The following is a 19955-nucleotide window of genomic DNA, read 5'->3' as shown; positions in this document are numbered from 1 at the left end:
AACATAAAATTAAAAATCTGGCAACTCTGATAAAGTGACGTTTTCGATCAGTCATCCAAATGTGTGACGTAACATACGCTTGCAAACGATAGGATAGCTCGCGGTTGCCTGCGGAGTGTTTGTTTGACCACGTTTTTACTCGACTGGTACAGCATTGTGACTCTACGCGTTGTGACACAGCTTTGAATTACAGGATAAGTTTGCAAAGAAAGTACGCTATTGTTCAATGCAAGCAGTTGCAACTCTTTTTGAAGCATTGTAATCATGTAAAGAGGGTAGAACTGCAACTGAAACAAATGGTGCTAAAACATGATAAACTGAATGATTTTGCAGTAGCTGTAGCTCAGTTATGGCGTACTTAAGCTATTGAATTTTTTGAATTGGTTACTTTTTGAAGATAGTTGCTTTGTAGTCATGCGCATAAAAACGGCGTACCGTAATTCATAAAACCTTGTTGATTAATGCAATATTTAGGATTGTGTAAAGCTCATGAAGTATTGGCTGCACTATTTAAGGTCAACGTCTTCAAAGGAAGTTATTGCAAGAATGTTAAAGACTCAGTCAAGCTACTGCGTTTCGTTTGACGATGTCAAGGCCGCTTGTGAGGTTGTGAAGCCTTTCGTACATCGTACGCCATTGATGCAATGTTCTACCATAGATAAGCTGTGCGGAAAAAACTTGTTCCTCAAATGCGAAAATCTGCAAAAGACTGGATCTTTTAAATGTCGAGGAGCTATAAACGCTGTGCATTCTGCCTGTCAGGCAAAAGAAAAACCAACTTGTGTTGTCACACATAGCAGTGGTAATCATGGGCAGGCCATCGCGAAAGCGGCTCAACTATTCAACATTCCCGCTTATATAGTGATGCCTAGTACTGCCCCTGAATGTAAAAAAAATGCTGTGAAAGGATATGGAGGTGTTGTAGTTGAGTGCATACCAACTGATCGAGGCCGAATCGAAACGGCAGAAAAAGTATGCGCGGAAAAAGGAGGCATTTTTATTCATGCGAGTCAAACGCCTGCTGTTATGGCTGGACAAGGGACGATGGCTGTGGAAATGCTTGAACAAAATCCAGACCTGGATGCAATTATTGTCCCTGTTGGCGGCGGAGGCATGATAAGCGGAATAACCATTGCGGCTAAGCAGATAAAACCGTCTATAAAAATTTATGGTGCTGAGCCAGAAATGGCAAACGACTGTTTTCTGTCAAAACAAAACGGTCGCCTGACATACCTCGACCATACTCCAATCACAATCGCTGATGGAGTAAAAACAATGCTTGGGGAAAATGCCTGGCCCATTGTGAGAGACTTAGTGGATGATGTCATCACTGTGTCGGAAGAAGACATTTTGAAAGCTACGAAGCTCGTTTGGGAACGAGCTAAACTTGTGATAGAACCCACCTCTGGACTCGGGATAGGTGTTGCTCTTGGAGAAAAGTTTAAATCAGCGAAAGGTATGACTGAAGACATGAAGAATGTTGGTGTTGTTTTGTGCGGGGGAAATGCTGACATAGCAATTGTTGCTGCGATGCTTGGTAAAATAGAGTTCTAACGTACATTTTCAATTTTCCAAAACTAAATTAATTTGTTGATACGTGTCAGAGGATACGTGCATTTGCAATTTCCCGTTCTTCATTGTCAAATTTTGAATTTTTAAATTCAGCGTTCCCCACTGTTGTGCGGCTACTAGGCTATACTGACATTTCAACAAAGTCGTAAGTTTCCAATAGCCAAGAAGAGAGATTTTTTCTGGCAAACCAAATGTGAGACAACGTGGAAACCACTTTGCTATGGCTCTTTGTTATGGCTCTTTGCTATGGCCACTTTGCTATGGCCACTTTGCTATGGCTCTGACATCTGCAATAAATCATAGCCTATTTGCCTCCCATCCCTAAATATTGTGCTGGTTTCGCCCCTGGCTATCACTCTATCCTTAGTATTAATGGTTTGAATAGACTACTGATATATCCGACTGATGTTGAATCTCATTTTTGATGATTACTTGGAGCATCTAGTTTTAAGGTTGAATGCACCAACAGCGGATTTGTTTAAGCGAACGATTAAACTAATCAACTGATTAGTGAACCAGGAATTTTCTTTGCTCCAAGCTCATCTGTAGATAAAAATCGCCTATTCAAATCAGCGGATCATGATTTGTGCACCAGGAAAAAGATTAGCCTACTTCATCAAATAAGGTGGTTCGTCTGATTTGCCAGTAAATAACCTGCTGTTGATCCATACAATCCTTAAAGTTCTAGTAGAAAAAAAGCTTGATGTGCTTTTGCGTTGTATTATCACTGCTGAATTTATAAAGTGTAATTTTTTTAGTTTAATTTATTTTATTTTTTGTTCATTTACTTGGCTGCATCGCAATTCCGCTTTTTTAATTTCAGAAAGATATTTGTTTGAGAAATAAATGACTCTATCAAATACGTTGAAAGTTCTAATAAAAAATAATTATTTTTTTTTTGCATTTTTGTCCCTATTTTATAGTCAATATTTGATTATTTTGTTTTGGATTTACAATGAATATTTCCGACTGACATTCATGTGAAAGGTCAGGTGTCGGAATCCTTGATAGCATTTCGCAAGAAAATAGTAAAGAAAAATTGAATACAAAATGCAATGAAAAATTTTCAGAACCAATTACTTCTCAACAAACACATTGACCTTTCAATTTAGTTTGTGCCATTCGTCGTTGAACTTGCAGTGTTTGATCGTTTTAAGAAATATTTCTCTGCTGAATGCCTTGTCACTGTTTGATGAGTCTTACAGACATTCCACTGATAGAGTCTCATTTAGGTGTTATTAAAAAAATTAACTTTCGCGAACTGTAAGGTTTAAAGGCTGTTTGCAACTTAGCAAAATTCAAAGCATAGTAAAATTAAACAAAACGTCTTGATCGAAAAAAAAAATTTAAACATTTTGTGTTGAACACACGGACGCTTTCAGCAATTATTTGAAGACAATGGCTGAATGATGTCGCGCGTTTTTTCGTTTTTTTTTGTGCGTTTCATTTCGAGTTCATAACATGTCGACATTGCTTTTATTTCAAAACAAGAATAAATTCATTACGAAGATTAATTCAAAAGAAATGAAATTAAGAAACAAACAAAACTAAATACTTCATGCCTACCCAGTTTGCATCCACCAAATGATGGAATTCTCACTCACTGGGAATGACAGTTCGCTTAAGTAAAAGTAAGTAGTACGAGAAGCAACTCTGCTTCAATGCCATTTTTCAATTCATCAAATGAAAAAGGCACAAAAATGTCGCTTTTTTAAGTCAAGTCATTTTGGATTAAGGTTTGAATGGAGCAAAACCTTTTATCCAATTACATTCTCTAACTTTACCATAAGTTACAACACCAGTGTAACAGCACGTACCAGAAATTAGCACCAGAGAGATCTGCAACAATATAAAACAGCAAGAGACAAAAGAATCATAACATTAACAAATCATTAGTCTGCAAAGAAACCGAACTTATGTTGAATGCAGCATAGTTGAACTTAAAAAGAATTAAAGACAAAAACTACTGTTAAATTACGACTACAATAACTTTTGCATAAGTATTAAGTAATGGGTAAACAAAAGGTAGGCTATAGTACAGTGCAACGTTCACACCTTGAAGACGAAACGAAAGCGTTTGATTTGGAGGTTCGGACAAGATTGCAATGAAAATTGCTTTCTAAATTAAGTACGAAAAAGGTTAGGGTTTTTACATTTCGAGTACGCCCACCAGATCTTAAGAAAATCTCCAAAACAAAATCGAAGGAAAGAAATAAACAAAGTAGTTGTTCACCAGATAATTTTTATTTTCCTTCAGCACTTCAATGTGAAATCAGTCGGAGAAAATTTGTATTTTAAAAGAAGTTTTGTTTTTTAACAACTTAGGAAACATTTTACACGCGGAAACCTAGGGTCCCTGACCTAGAGCACTTTAAATTTTACGAGCATTCTCCAGTGTTACAACAGCACAACGAAACAATACAGAGAGAAAAAAATTATACGTAGACAAAATATTGTAGGCTAATATAGCCTACAGTAGAATTTTTTTTAATTTGGACAAGTCCATACTTCATCTTATTTTGCAGATGTTATAAATATCTGCACAAATCCAATAGTGTGTATTTACAATTACATACATACAGTAAAAACTGCGTCTCTGTTAGACAAAGTTTAAACGTTTAATTTTAAGGATAAGTTCATTGATTGTTCCCTACACTAAATACCACACACGGTACTCAGTTGCATTATCAGCTCCTCACAAAAACAAATTTTTGAGGCAAAATAGTCTATTTACACTGCACACGATGACAAATGAACACAGATCATTGAAATGTTTCTACATTTGCATTAAAAGATTTTTTTTATATTCTCCCTTTAAGACCGTTTGATCCATCTTCGGTGAGGATACAATGTTGAACTTTGACTACTAATATACATGTTTAAGATTTTACATTATTCTCTCAGTAACCGTAGGCTACATCCTAAAAAAGAATCACATTTGCACAGAAAGCTGTAAGTTAAGATCTCCCATAAGAGGAAGAAAATTTTTTTACTGATGCTCCTTGGTTGCGCTGCCAGTTGGGCCTTTGATTGGATTGTTGCGGCTTGCTTCTGTTTTCAAACATTGCTCTGGCTGATAGGTAGTTTGGCTTCACTGTGTCTTCCTTTGCCTCGGCGGGTTTTTCGTTGGCCTCATTCACACACGGACCGGTTGCACCGTTTGGTCTTTGGACTTTCCTCAAACTGCTGATTGCGTTAAATAAATTTTCTTGCTTTACTGGCGGCGGTGAAGAGGCTGCAAATGCTTGGGCATTTTTCTTTACAGATACTCTTGAAACCTTTTGATTTGATACAGCATTGGCGGTTGAAACAGAGCCTATGAATTTTGGTGGTTCTGCGAAAATAAAGAAGTAAACTACAATTTTTTCACTGCTTACACTACAGTGCTTTAAGTAAGCAAATTTGTCATATCCCACAAATCGTAAAAAACGTATAGCCTACTTGTTGTCACTCATAGCAACTTCATACAATGTCGAAACAATGTTATCGGCATTTAAATCAATAGCAATTTGTTTGCTTCCTCTGTGGGCTGGTCAAACAAACGAGCAACTTTCGTTTATTTTTAATGGGAAATGCTCTATTTCATCACCGGAAAAACTACAGTACAGTAAAATTATACAGTTGCAATTATGCGTGAAACATAGCCTATAGGCTTACCGTAATGGAAATATGTGAATTGATGGTTAGTTATTTTAGGTCGTAGTCTGGTTAAGCAAAGCAATTGAAGATGAAACACATACACTAATACAGTATGATTAGACCTACAGTACTGTAGGCTATATGAAAAACACTAAAATTCTCCAATGACCTAAACCCAAAGTTTTGCCCCATTTGAAAGTTCATATGGTTCTTACTCTAGGATTCTTTGCCTAAACATTTCTTGGCAACCTTAATTTATTGTCAAATTATTCTAGTAAAGAACTTTTAAAGTTATCGCAGAAATAATATTTCAATTCTTTAAAGTTTTATGCCAACAGAGCAGAAAGTATTTTTGCAGCCTCTGGCTTTTCTCACTTACACTTCTCCGTAAAATCGTATTAGCCTACTTTTAAGTAAAAGCTACCTGGTTTCTAATGTTATTAAAGCAAAGTTATTGTTACCTGGAATTGAAGAAGTTTCGACGATATTCGGTCTCATCGTTTTTGCCATTTCCTTTCTCATTTCCTCCTCAACCTTTCTCTTTATTTCTTCTTCCATTTTTTGCCTCATTTCAAGTTCAATCTTTTCTTTCATTTCTCGTTTTATTCTTTCTTCCGCTTCTTCTCTGGTTTCTCTGACAATTTCTTCCTTCACCTCATCCTCGATTGATTCCATTATGCTTTCGTGCACTTCCTCTTTAATTTGTTCTAAGACAGCTTCCTTCGTGTCTTCAACAAATTCTTCTTTCATCTCTTCCACAGAAGCATTTTTAATCTCATCTTCAAAGTCATCCTTTATTTCATCGACAACTTCTTCCTTCATTTTCTCCAAGGTCGCATCTTTTGCTGCATCAATATTATCTTTGGTCCCTTCTTTCAAACTTTCACTTGCGTCACTTTCAGTTCCTGCTGCTTCCAAATCCTCCTCGCCACCAGAAGCCACATCATCTTTTGTGTCATCTTTCAGTTCTTCTCCAGTTTCTTCTCGATCTTCCTGTGCGCGACTTTCACTGATGGCATCTTTGATCAGTTCTGAAACGTCTTCATTTTCTCCCTCGGAATTCTGTAGTGGTTTAATAATGGAAAAATTAGACAACAATTTTCACTGAATTTGCATGAAGTGTAGCCTATCTTACAATTAAAACCCACCATTTTAAGTCAGCAATTAGAAAGCTTAAACGTTAGATTAGAAAGTTTGAACGTTGACAGAAAAGGGGAGAAAAGCTAGAAAACTTAGAATTGGCATATAATGGCAATAAATGGCAAATTGGCAATAAATGAATTTACTTACGCGATCTTCAGCTTCGATTTTGACTGAATCAGCTTCGCTTTTATCTAAAAATATTGAAAAAAAACGCAGTTTAGCAAAATCAAAACATGCAATGATATAGGTGTAGGCCTACTACTGCATTGCAACTTTGTCTTATTGGAAAAGATGCTTGACAAGCAATATCGTGGAACAACTCTGCTAAGCAGCAAGGCATTAACACAAAGCGTAATTTTTGGGTATAAAAAATATTCCAAATTTAAACCTTACAAACAATTTAAATACTCACCCAATGCTGAGTCATCTTGTATGTCAGCGGTGATCAGTGCTGAGTCATCTTGTATGTCAGTGGTGATCAGTGCTTTAGTGATTTCCATCTTTTTTTCTTTGTAGAAGAGATCGCATTCTGTGTCCACTACCAAGAAATTAACCTGTAGCACACGTAGCCAGAGTGAAATTGCATAGAAGTAAGTAGCAATGATGCAAAAGTGATTTTAACCTTGACGAGACAAAAACTAGGCTTTGTTTCACTGGGCCTAAAAAAGTTTTGATATCGTTAACACCTTGCCTAAGTAAGAAAATTGAAAGAAGAAAATGGCAAAAAACTTTTTCAACATAAAGTTGTTTCATTCAATTTAATTTTTACAAGCTTTTTGGTTAAAATTATCACAGTTCCACTGAGGTCAATTTGTACACTATTAGGAACAATTTTGGTGTTTAGTTGAGAATGATAGTTTGATAACAGAGAGCACCACAACATCTACCTACCTGATCTCCGCTAGCTTTGATCAACTCAACAACGTCATCGTGTGTTTTGTCCTTGATATTTTCTCCATTCACTTCAATAACTCTGTCTCCTGAAAAAGTTTAATTTTGACCACAATTACACTGCACTTCCAATTAGCTCCAATTAGCTCCAATTACCAACTAGCACATAATCATGTAAATTGGCATGAAAAGGGAAAGGCTTACGCTCTGCAGTGGGCTCTCACAGGCTGAAAATGATGGAATCAGAATTAAAAAAAAGTCAGCATATCAAATAATTTTGTTATTTTTACTTTTCATTATATTACTCTAGTAGAAATTTGTTTAGTAATAATATACATATTTTAATCAACTGTAACATATCATTCATTTCATTACTACTTTAATATTTTCCCTTATGGTTTTATGGATCTTCCTTCAATTAATTTTGGCCAAAACTTGTTCCTTATTGTGGCAAAGATTAAAACCAAATAAAATGCCTTGCAAATTAACGTATAAAGCTGATCAACTTTTCAACAACAGCCAAAAAAGCAAAGCACCATTCAAAAGTCCAGCTTTTGCACCAGCTCCTCCTTCTAAAACATCGCGAATGAATTGATTTGGATTTTCATCATTGTCTTCAATCAAGAAGAACCCAAACGTATTGTTTTCTTTCACCAGTTCGCAGAAACGCGGCCTGGGGATCTCCTTCTTTTTCGAAGAGTCGTCTGATAAAAGGTTGTTTTTGGAGATATCATAGCTTTGAAACAATGCATTTATGAAAAAAAAAACAGTAAAACAATCACTGAGAAGAGAATATCAAGCCTGTTCTTTTTTGTCCACAGAAGCAAAAACTCAAAAAATAAATTGACAAAGGGAAATGCGGAAAAAACGGTCCCATGAAAAGTGAAATATAGAACTTTTCTAAGACTTAGCCTACTTTGCATATACTTTTGCATTAAAGTAGATCTTATTTTTAATATGTAATAGTGGTTTCTTTGCAGCTACATTTTTCCCCAGACATTAGTGCATACGTCTTTGAACATGAAGTACATGGAGTGAGATAGAGGTAGGCCTACTTATTTTTGTCAGGCAAATCAAAAACAAAACAAGCACTCCTTTTCTTTTATTATTACTTCCACATTGACTGAAGTTTTTCAATAGTTGTAAAACTGTTGTTGCAAACACTTTTTACCTGCAGCAGCGGATGGAGCATCTTCTTCAAGTGGAGTTTCTTTTTGCAGACACACTAGAAACGTTACTTTCTTGCCAGATTTTTTTATTAATTTGACAACCTAAAGAGGAAAAAAAATACGAGTTTAACCATATACCATCTACCAAAAATATGGCGAATTTCATTGTGTTTAAGCCTACTACTGTTCATGCATAACCAATTTATCACCTGTTTTTCTGTTTAATCTACATGATACTTTATGTTGAGACCAAAGCCGTTGAGAGGATAATTTGGACCCAGTATCATTGAGATCTTCAGGCCATAAATCAAGGCACTTAAGAAAAACGAAGTATGTCCAAAGAATACGCGGTGATTTTTTCAAGTTCCCGGGTTTCTTGAAAAGGTTATGGGCCCGTAAAGTCATCCTGGGGGCCCGGGACTGGTTCAAAAGTACTCACTAAACTCCCCTGTTAGCGCTATTTCGACTAGGTATATATAAATAATAAACTTACCTTTTCATGGTTCATCTTTTCAACGTTGACTTTATTAACTTCAATGATGCGATCATTCTCTTGAATCCCTGCAACGGCTGCTGCTCCTTCTTTCGTAATGTTCACAAGAAGATGAGAGTCGTCGTCTTTTAGGAAGAAACCAAATCCTCCACTCGTCATTTTCAACTTACAGAGACGAGGTTTGGGCTGAAAAAGTTCATTGATATGTTTTTCAACTTGAAATAATAATAAATCAACCGGTAATTACTGGATAGATGATCATCCAAACAATTTTAGCTTACAAAAAATAAAATAAAGTAGATTTATTTCAGAGTTAATAAAAGGTTTCAGTTGCCATGTGGGCTGATGTTATCATTTGTAAAAGTATTGGTAGTCTCCGTGACCTAGGGCAATCCCAAATGTATCACTGCCCAGCGATGTGTCCGACTGATTGCCGCGTAGCCTAATTAAAAAGAGTGCACACTTATAACATAACATCAAAAAACAACATTGAACTTTTTTTCGTTGGAAACTTCAGGGCTGAAGGTTTATTCTAACACCACTTTCGGTTGTTGATGATTGCTCAGAATACGTCATTTAAAAGGAAACCAGTTTTGGTGGGGTTACTGGATAATTTTATTCAATGCTTTCACTTTAAAAAAATATTACTTTGGAGTTGACATAGGCTATAGCTTTTTAGAAATAATTTGAATCTTATTGCACTATATTATAACTTTGAAGTATTTTCTACTAACTGTAACATAAACTAATAAAAAACAATAGAATTTTTATACTTTTGCATAAATTTTACAGCAAATGCAAACACAAGATCAACAAAACTACCTCAACGTCTTCTTCGTTTGCTTTTGTTTTGATTTCTTTTTTTACCGAGCTCACAGTCAAGTCTGTCAAATAATGATGATCGTCTTCAGTAACATCAGGAATAGCAAAAAGTTTTTCTTCGGGCCATTCGTGTAGCATTTTTGGTGAGATGTTAATTTGAAGATCGTGAAAGAGTTTCATGGTTTCTGCCGAACCCACAATCAGTTCCACAGCGTTACCAGATTTCCTTTGAATAACGAAAATTTAGTCTGGAAGTATACAATAGCTTACCAAGGAAGTTTACAATAGCTTACCAAGGAAGTTTTTAGCAGTAGCGTTAATAGGAGTCCAGGGGGTACTTTTGGACAAAAGCTCGGGATCGGTTTAGAACTCTGGTGTTTTTCCAGAGGGACCAAAAACTGAAATATTTTACATTCGCTGGAGTCCTATAGTGACATAATGCTTTGGCATAGATAGGCCTTGGCAGGCTTCTCCAGACTAACCATCACACTTAACGACTGTGGTTGTTAGGTATAGACAGATTTGTAGCCATTATACCTACAGCAGGCTTGCGTAGCATATATTAATTCATTGAGGACTAATATAAGTTATAACCTTTTTGATACCGCACTGGTTGTTAGACTATGCTAGAGATTTAGTCGAAGTAAGTTAAATGCTCCCATTGCGAGCCCAAATTGATCTTAGAAGTTTTTAAGCACGTAAAAATAGCCCCACAAGTGATTTAAGCATTTAGCCCTACAATACCCATATTTCGGTACTGGCTGCACTGTTTATACAAACTCACTTTATCTTTTTAACACATTCATTATGGTCCAGGTGTATTACACTGTCGCCATTGACACAGGCAAGTACATCTCCATTCTCCAGTCCTTGCTCCTTGGCAGGAGATCCATCTTCAACATTATCTATTATGTTTTTTTGACTCCCCTGTAGATGTAGCACTATTTTTTTATTGTTGTAGCGTCAAAAGTACAAGGTATTAGGCTACATGTGTTCAATGTACATTTTCACTCCGATTGTCGGCTGGATAGCCGAGTGGTGCGAGCCACTTAAAGGCACGCTTGAAGGTGGACATGAAGGTTGGCTTCCTTGCCTTCCAGTCCACTCAATCTAAATCTTCAACCACCAGGTTTAAGCTTGGATACGAAAACAAACAACACCATTTCGATTGATAAACTTGAGTAGCTTAATATTTTCATTTTAGCATACAACCTAGTAAAACGTGTTTTGCAGAATTTAAATCAATCTGAATAGAACAGATTTTGCGAGCTGGATATTTATGTCGACAAATCAAATTTAAAATTTTTCTTTGACTAAATGCAGAACTTAACCAGGTGTAGCTTTTTTTCAACCATTTGCAAATATGCACATGCCACACAACAATGTGACACGTCAATCACACACCAAAGACTTGGAGCAAACTCAAAGAAAGGTACATGGTCTATCAATATTTGGTAGTTAAACATTTCCTGGAGATGTATGACAAATAAATAACAGTACCACACAAATCACTGATGAAGCATTTTAATCAAAAAAGGAGAAAATGGTAGGCTATTTATGACTAGGTTTAAGTAGACTACAGTACGAGCTATAGCCTATATAAACGGAGTGTGCATTTTGCACACAATAATACAAATTTATCATCTTGAAATGATTGTTTTTTTGTTTGTTTTTATAAGTCTACTTGTCCAAATTCCGATCATAAACGAGGTGGTATTTGCAATCAGTCTTTGATGTTTAATTGCTATGCTGATTGGTAAATGTTTCACAGATTGTTGTTGATTAAATTAATTAGATGTCTTAGCCAACAACTTTTTATTGTTCCTAAGAGGGTCATGATAAATTAATTGGAATGTTTTAAGCTGTAGCCTACATATAAATAATTCATAAAAGCAAAATAGGCAACGTCACAGCGCAGTTTCATTCGCGCTCTATTTGCCTGATATACAATGAAAGTGACAATAGTCTCATACTAGCTCATTAGCGCAGAGATGAATGAACAATGTTTCTCTGCAATTGGTTTTCAACTCCTGTGGAAGTAAGTTAGTCATTTCCTCCCGCGACACCAGCTCAGTGGCCGAGTAGTTTCGCTTTCGGCTCTGGTGCTGGTAGGTCTGAGATCGATTCCAGGTCAGGTTAAACCGAATAATTTAAAAGCGCTACCGATTGTGTTGTTTCTTGCATAACGCAGTGAGAATAAGTCGGATGATAATGTGATGACATCCTAAACCTGATATGGAATGAAAAATGAGCCCTGTCGCTGAAAGACTTTAGCTGTTGTAGAACGAAAATAAATAAAAGGACAACATTATTATTATCCTTTTTCTCGGCCGGCTCCTTGCCGAGACTACGCCTACTCGATTTATCATACCCCAGGTGAATTTGAACACTCTTTTTTACAGAAATCAGCTCATGCATAGGATCAAGATAGCCTTATCGAATTAAACGTTACAGCACTTTCCGATAACAAATGCAACTTAAAAATCTATCAACACAGTTAAAAAGTTTTAAAAAGCCCGCAAATTTTGTGAGAACAGCGCTGGATTCTGACAAAAACTTTCAATCACAAAATTAGACGTTTTTGAGGAATTTCGTCTGAACTTAAGCTTTGATTTAAAGAGTCTACTATTTTCAGATGAATCACGTTTTCGATCGCTTCATTCACTGAAGCTCAGTTACTGAATATTGGACCACCTTCATCTTTTCCTACTATTTTTAGTAGGATCAATAAGTTATGATGTAGATTACAAACCGGTTCAGTTTCCAAACTGAATCCAAATCCATTGGCTTCCTTCTGCAGTTTGAAAGACTTTGGTTTTTCCCACAATTGCTTGGTGATGTCGCGTAGTGTTGTCTCAAAGCCATCGCGTTTTAAATTCCTAGAATTAAATTGCAAGTGTATCATGAGGAAGGTATACGAAAATGCTCTCTTGATTGATTTATTCTGTAAATTGTTATACTCGGATTGAGAATGCCGCATTAGTAGTTTAACCCTGGCAGTTTAGCATGCCTGCTCGTGTAAGCTTTGGACCACTGACATTGGCTCTATTAGAGCCTGTCCCCGAGTTTGACTGCAGAGTGAAGATTCCGCTTGCTGTTGAAGTGAAAATTATTGAATAGTTGTTGGTAGTAAGTTACTCTATCCATTAGATGCCGCTGAATACAAAGTTTTCTCAGAATTATGTTGCTCAAGAGCACTCGGCAAAGTTTACAACAGCGTTGTTTGGTCTTGCCATTTCTTTATTCACAAATTTGATTTGTTACTTCAATTATAAGAATACCTTACTTTTACACATTTGTGCCAACACAAAGTCAAAACGATTTAATAAAGTATTCCATAAAAATAACTTATTGGTTTTGTAACTTTAACAATACTTGTGGTGTAAACAAATATACGTAGAAATTTGTGAACGTATGCTAAAGTCTAATAAAAACCCCAACTAAAGCTGAGAGAATTTTCAACTTACTCGATTGCTGCTGGACCAGTGACCAACAAAACAACGTGATTTGGATGTGACTTTATCAATCCCGTAACATCATCATGTGATTTACCAAGCACCAGTTGTCCATTGACAGCAATGACAAGATCATCCTGCATCAAACCACATCTTGATCCTGGTTTGCCTGTCACCAATTGACCGAGGAATTCCCCTGAAAGAACACAAGTCACAATTAACATTTAGGGTGTACAATTTACATCTTGCGCAACTACAGCGTGCCTTTATAACATAACCCCTAAATGGAAATATTTGTCAACTTGTTAAGAGAACAATGAAGCATAAGTGCAATTTAAGTTTGGGGGCTGCATAGGACACTGCAAAAGTAAGAATACTCGCATAGACGGTGATAAGATGAAAGCTGCAGAACTGCAGCGAGAATTCTGACCAGGCTGTAGCTATTTAAAATTACGAAGATAAGATGTAACTATAACCGTAACTATAACTGGCGTTTTGGAGGATTTATTGATAAAGATGTTACCAATATTACAAGCATTACCAACATTTAGAACAAATATCATCACTATCTATTTTCTATAAATCAAAATACCAAAGAAAAGTTGAAAGACAGTCTACTGTAGCCTACTTTGTGTATCGTTGTCATTACGTGGATTACTCTTCTTGCAGGTGAATGCTAATCCGATAAAATGGAAAGCAAAGGCACGAAAATGCTTTCATGCTTCACTGACTTTTTGATAACACAATACGCTTTACTACAAATGCTAACAACAAAGACGTTTACCCAGCACACATTCTGAGATAAATAAACTGAATCTAAGTAGGCCTATAGGGTATCTTGTCACTTACCCTTTTCTTCATGTTTAACATGGAGGGAAAATCCATACCCGATATCTGCTTTCTTTATGACGTGCACCAACCGTGCTTTCACGTCATCACTAGATTTGCTGGAGACGTTTTTTGATATTGATGATGTTGACGGCTTTGATACAGAATGTGCTGGGCTGGAACCAGCTTCGCTGCCTTTACGAGCGAGGCTAGCTTTGATCTTCATTTTTCTGAGAAAAGATAATCCTGGTTATTCTTGAAATTCTATAAACCTTTCATTCTGTATAGGCTCATTTTTACATCAGTAAATTTTGTTACATTACTGCTGACCTTGCGCTACTTAAATAACTTTAAACGAACTGAACTTCACACTAGATATAGTCAACAAGCAAAACAGCAGCTACAGCACAGTACAAACCGCATATGATACACGGAGGGTCATTGAGAGAATTGTTTGTGCTCGGTACCAGTGAGATCTTTGGCCTTGAACCAAGACACTTTTAAGAAAAAATTCGTTTACATTTAAAAAGTACACGGTGTTTTTCCAAGTTTTCGGACCCCCTGTTAAAGTTCTGGGCCCTTAAAATCATCCCACGTCTGGTCTAAAATTACCCTCTGTACCACTTGTGAATGCTACTGGCTACACGATATAAACAGCTTTCTTACTGTCACAATCAATATGCGTAGCCCCACGGCAGGTTACATTATTTGTTTTTGACATGGGCGCCGATCCCTATAGGACAGCGGGGACATGTCCCCACCATCTTTTTACATGTTCCCGCCATCTTTTTACATTATTTTTATAACGTAAAAAAGAAATTATTACCCGAATGTCACATTTTTATTAGTCAGACGTTTAAAATCTATTGAAAGGGGACAACATTTTTGTTTTATGCGAGGAAACCCCGACAGTAGTAGAAATATTTTATTATGCGGAGAAATTACTCATCTCACCAGCCTGCTCGTGTTCAGCTGAACGGTCATTTTCAACTTTGCGACGTATCAAAACTTGGTTACGATCTACCATGACACAGAAACGGCTAAATCATGCAATGGTCTGCCATGTGCACAACAAAGTTTTGAATTCGATTAACCTCCATGACCTTTCTAAGGACTTCGTTTTTAAGTTGCCGGAGACTCTTTGCCAAGTGTTTGGACGTCTGCTGTCCAATGCTGACACTGACAATTAATATATATAGGCCTACATCGCATTAGACCCTACCTACTGTATTTGTTTGTTTGTCAAAACAGACCCCCGATTTTTCTAGCTCGCTTTGCTCGTCACCCCTTTCTACCTTTCCTAGTAAATGTCCCCACCAATTTTAGAGAGCGATCGGCGCCCATGGTTTTTGAACAAGTGGGCTGTTTTAATTGTGTAATTTTTGTTCGGTCTTATTGTCCTGAAGTAATCTTTTATTACGCAATCTTTTATTGCAAAAATTAGTTCTAGAAAATTTGTGTTTGTGCTATGTTAGAAACGTCTTTGACATGTTGACCAGAAAAATGAGTTCTTGTGATGTAATATTACCATAGTTTTTGGACAAGGCAAACCTGTTATAAATAGCTGGGGGATTTGAGTATGATGTATGTAGAGTTGTGAATTATGGGGATTAGAAGTTGAGAAGTTGTAATGAAAAGTATGTTGAATGGGATTCTAGAGTGCTAGCTGACATTGAGTAGTTGTAAAAGTGGAAGTTATTGTCGATGGTAAAGTTTCTGTAGCAAGTAGTAGCGTATATCTATTTTAAAGTTGACGAAGAAGTTTGCTGATTTCTGGAAGCATTCTACAATATCAAAAGTAAAACTATTAGACCCTTTATCTCACTCTTTAAGGTTTGATATCCCAATGAACTACGTTATTAATCTTTCCAAAGTTTCTTTGCGTGTAAGAGATAGAAAGAACTGTAAATCTTACTTTGCCTTAAAGTGTTTGTAGGTGGATTCGTCTACGACTAGGAGAGTGATCTTTTTTCCCTTCTTCTTCATTAAAGACGCGACCTTAGCTTGGCTCATCTTCTCCACATTGGTGCTTCCAACAGCAATGATCCTGTCTCCTTTTCTCAGCCCACTATGAGCTCCCGGTCCTCCTTCATAGACATCTTGGACGAAATGAACTAAAAAAGAAAACATTGAGACAGTTATTAGTGTAAGCAAGGTGCATTGCTTCTCCAAGCGGTTTCAATCTTGCTAACCCCTGTTATTCAAAGAAATGGAGGCACAAAAAGAGTTTGTTTATCAGAAGCAAACATGCCTTTGGTGTAACACAATGCAGAGCAGACAACATCTGTACAGATTTGAATTTTTTGTTGTTTTTGCAAGAGAGACAAAGAAAAGCTCTTATGAGTAATTTTTAGGTTGCCACTCATACGTCAGTGGCATGTAAATAGGAAAAACGTATTTTTCCCAACACATGTATTTTGAAATCGAGTACACTATAGTTTGTGTCAAAGAGTTGAAGGCCCCCATGCACAAATTACATCAATTTTTAGTCTTTTGTTATGTTATCAAATATGTTTCAAACAGAGCAAAATAAAAAGCGTCATCAGTCATCACCAAGTCAATTTCTAAAGTAGAATAAAAATCAAAAGAAAAAATAGAATGAATTGCTATTTACTAGGTTTCTTGTCGCTTCCTTTCCTCATTTCGTATTTAAACCCCATTGTTTCTCCAGTATTCACAATTGTGCAAATCCGAGGACGAAGATCTTCCGGGGAAGACGCTGATGTTTCCACGTTTGTGCTGAAAAGTATCGGTAGTGAAGGATTTGTCTTGGAAGCAATTTCAAAATGGGATTTACAAATACCAAGTAAAACTATAAACAGAAACACCTAGTTTTGTTGTAGTTTACAGACCATCTTGACGCCATGTCCAAGAGTGTAAATTGCTTCTCCAGACAAAAAAAAAATTGAAAAAGATGTTTTTGCGTTCGAAAAGTAAAATGAAAATACGCTGTACACATATGAACAGAGCAAACCAACCATAGCTCGTCAAAGTCCCTTTTTTGTTGTAGCAGTTGCGATTTAAAATGAAACTTAGTTATTTTGGGTTAATGTAGGCCTACTGAAAAACTTAATTCTTTTTTTCATGCAACACTTGAAAGCTTTCATTGATTTGCTTAGAAGACAAACACGTGTCTTTTCTAAACAAATTGTTACTTTTCGTAGACAAAAACACGCAACCGGATCCTACATCTATTTAATTACAAGTTACAAATCTTTTTTTTTTTTGCAAATTCCTAAAGTTTTAGTTTTTTGCCGAAAACCTTAGAAAGTTGTGACCTTCATGTTATTGTTCTTACTTTTCCTTCTGCGAGGTTTTGGAAGCTGAAGGCGAGCTTGGTGCATCTTCTTCGTCAAGAACTTCAAATTTGATTTCGTTTGTTGCAATGCATTCTTTAATAAGATTTACAACTTCTGCGTGAGTTTTTTTCTCCACGTTCACTCCATTTACTGTGACGATTCTGTCTCCCTCTTTCAAGCCTGCACGATCAGCTGGGCCTTCTGCTGTGACGGAAGAAATCAACTGGAACACACAAAACAAACTTAATCTTTTTTCGTTTTTATTGATTCGCTTTATTTTTCGATTGTCAACAAAGCGTTTAATGTCCATTGACTGCCTATATCAAATTCAGTTGGACTGTTTCAGATTCCAAGTGCCAATAACTTATTTTTTTCTAGCCCTATTTTACAAAATGATGTAAAATAAGGAATAAAAAAATTATAATATGTAGTTTCATATCGTTATGTTTGGTATTTTTTAAGAAAATATTATGGTTAATAAAGTTGGTAAAAGTGTTATTTTATTTTTCGCGTACTTTCAGCAAAAAGGAAAAATAACAATAAAACGTCACTGAAAAAATCTTGAGCGTTTACGCCTACTGCATTACATATGAAGATTATTTTTAGATCATCGGCGTCGTCGTCGTGTGAGCCTCTGGGGCCGAGGGTCTATCCTTTTAACACCCCAGATTCACGATGTTCCCTGACTAAGATGGAAGGTTTCCAGAGACAAGCCAGTCTTTTGCATCATCATCCAAGACACGCAAATCGTCCACTCCATTAGGTGACTTGAAGATGGTGCAATCGTTGATGATGTGGTCTGCGATCTGTTCCTCAGCACCACATTTACAAATAGAGAAAGAAGCCATTCCCCATTGGTGCATGGTTGAGCGAAAAAGATCGACGACCGTACGAAGACTGTTGAGGCGCACCCATCCCTGTCTTTGTAGTGTCAAGCCGGTGAGACGGGTGTCGTCGCTGTCGTGGCAGTGAGCACTGCGACACCAGACAGATGAACAGTACTCTGCTGAAGAGTAGACAAGGGCGAGGGTTGCTATACGCAAAGTGTCAGTCCTCGCTCCCCAACTGGAGCCTGTCGAGCGCTTGAACAGAATTTCTTGCCCAGTGACACCAAATGAAAGTGGTACTTGAACGATCTATATAATGTCACCCCGAGGTATTTTGGCTCGGAGCAGAAGGACAGTGATTTTTCGTTGTTCAAGAAAATCCGCTCACGATCAGCTTTTCAGTTATGTGGATGGAAAGCTGCTGCCACAGTTTTGGTTTCGCTGAGTTTCAGTCGTCATTTCTCGAGATAAGCTGAGAGGGGTTTTTATGTTCTGGGTCAGGGTGTCTTCTAGACTTTCCCACAACTTTGTGGAGTGGAGAATTGCCAGGTCGTCTGTATTTTGCGGAGACCGTGCTTGGCAGGTCGTGGGTGGAGATCTTAAAGAGAAGTGGAGCTAGATAATTATTAAACAAAGGCCAAATACCTATTTAGGCTAACTGCATAATATTAATATGTTGTGATACTTTTGTAAAATAGTCGCTTGATACAGCGCCCAATGCAACCACCAAACAACATTAACTGATAACTTCGTAACTGAATCAACGGTTTAAATGTGAAAAAAGTAGATGGAAACACAGTTGCAAAATGCACAAAAAAATATAATTACCTGACCCCTTCCTTCGTCACTCTGTTGGAGATTAAATTCGAACTGTTCATCCTCTGCTTTTATGACATGGCAAGAACGTTTTTTTGAGTCAGCAGACATCTCTTTTTTACTACACAAACATTAATATCTTCTGTCGAAAAGAAGCATTACTGTTAGCAGTGATTATTTTTATCTAAGTTCACATCATTTCGAATAGAAGGAAAAACCCGGTTGTCTACGCCATACTTTAGCAATTAACAACTTCAAACGTTTTTTTTTTATTGCATACAAAACATGTCATATGTATTCATAATAAATAAAATTTGCCACTTTAAAAGTTTTTTTTTGCTTTTGAAGTTGTCACATATTCATAAATAAGCTGTTTAAGTTTTGTAAACCTTGCCTACATTAAAAAAAAAAAAACGTCATTCCCTTCAATGTAACTAGACTGGGCTGCACAAACACGGTTTCTCCTTATACACTTATAAAGGGATAAATACTTTGCACCTTGATTAGAATATAAGAAGGCGAACAATGATTTCATTGATAAACAACCGCACGTTTGCTTGCTCTTTGTCACATTGTGAGTTTTCTTTGCATTAATCACACAAATGCTGATTGTCGACAAAGTCCAATTTCTTTTCAGAGCAAACAAATAGCCGATATGAAAACACCTGTTTTTCATCATATGCTTCAATGAAAGTCATGCAAAAATTTCAATAATTACCAACTCGTTGAACTCCAGTGGAAAGTAATGAAAGCAATAAATCCAAAGGTGCAAATAAAAGACACACTTGAAGAAAACCTGAGCGCTACACATGAGGACACATCTCAATAAGTTTGCAACCGAACTCACACCAACTAATATGGAGCTTTCTTTTGTGCTTTCTTTAGTGCAAAAAATTGCTCCAGGAAAAGGAGACCATGGAAATACTGGAGATTTATTGATTAAATCTTTATCCTCCGACTGAGAAAGCTTCTCTAAGAGTTTGATCCTAGCAGTTTCGCAT

The 19955-nt window shown here is 36.7% G+C and overlaps 2 protein-coding genes across 2 annotated transcripts; one reads left to right on the top strand and one right to left on the bottom strand.

Annotated features, from left to right (window-relative positions):
- Window positions 1-497: 497 nt before the first annotated feature.
- LOC145774514 (serine racemase-like) lies at window positions 498-2731 on the top strand. Its single transcript, XM_082585769.1, has one exon. The coding sequence runs from the start codon at window positions 547-549 to the stop codon at window positions 1552-1554; it is 1008 nt and encodes a 335-aa protein (XP_082441895.1). The 5' UTR covers window positions 498-546; the 3' UTR covers window positions 1555-2731.
- Window positions 2732-3029: 298 nt separating this feature from the next.
- On the bottom strand, window positions 3030-19098 carry LOC145774621 (uncharacterized). Its single transcript, XM_082585904.1, has 17 exons — window positions 18967-19098; window positions 17311-17534; window positions 16627-16751; window positions 15928-16126; window positions 14034-14242; window positions 13197-13380; window positions 12482-12608; window positions 10514-10656; window positions 9730-9955; window positions 8908-9093; window positions 8417-8516; window positions 7782-7949; window positions 7246-7334; window positions 6767-6908; window positions 6502-6545; window positions 5673-6273; window positions 3030-4906 (listed from the first exon to the last, which is right to left on the bottom strand). The coding sequence occupies exons 1-17, from the start codon at window positions 19063-19065 to the stop codon at window positions 4530-4532; spliced, it is 3243 nt and encodes a 1080-aa protein (XP_082442030.1). The 5' UTR covers window positions 19066-19098; the 3' UTR covers window positions 3030-4529.
- Between the last annotated feature and the right edge of the window lie 857 nt (window positions 19099-19955).

The sequence above is a fragment of the Aplidium turbinatum genome, chromosome 7 (assembly GCF_918807975.1).
Source record: "Aplidium turbinatum chromosome 7, kaAplTurb1.1, whole genome shotgun sequence".
In the NCBI taxonomy this organism is placed as follows: Eukaryota; Metazoa; Chordata; class Ascidiacea; order Aplousobranchia; family Polyclinidae; genus Aplidium; species Aplidium turbinatum.
This window is presented reverse-complemented; position numbering and strand designations above follow the sequence as displayed.

Coding starts and splice junctions, on each gene's coding strand:
- LOC145774514 (XM_082585769.1), top strand. CDS start 547: ATGTTAAAGACTCAGTCAAGCTACTGCGTTTCGTTTGACGATGTCAAG.
- LOC145774621 (XM_082585904.1), bottom strand. CDS start 19,065: ATGTCTGCTGACTCAAAAAAACGTTCTTGCCATGTCATAAAAGCAGAG. Junction 9,956..10,513: donor GAATGTGTTAAAAAGATAAA/GTGAGTTTGTAT, acceptor CGTTATTCAAAG/GAAATCTGGTAACGCTGTGG. Junction 4,907..5,672: donor CGAAACTTCTTCAATTCCAG/GTAACAATAACT, acceptor TTATTTTCGCAG/AACCACCAAAATTCATAGGC.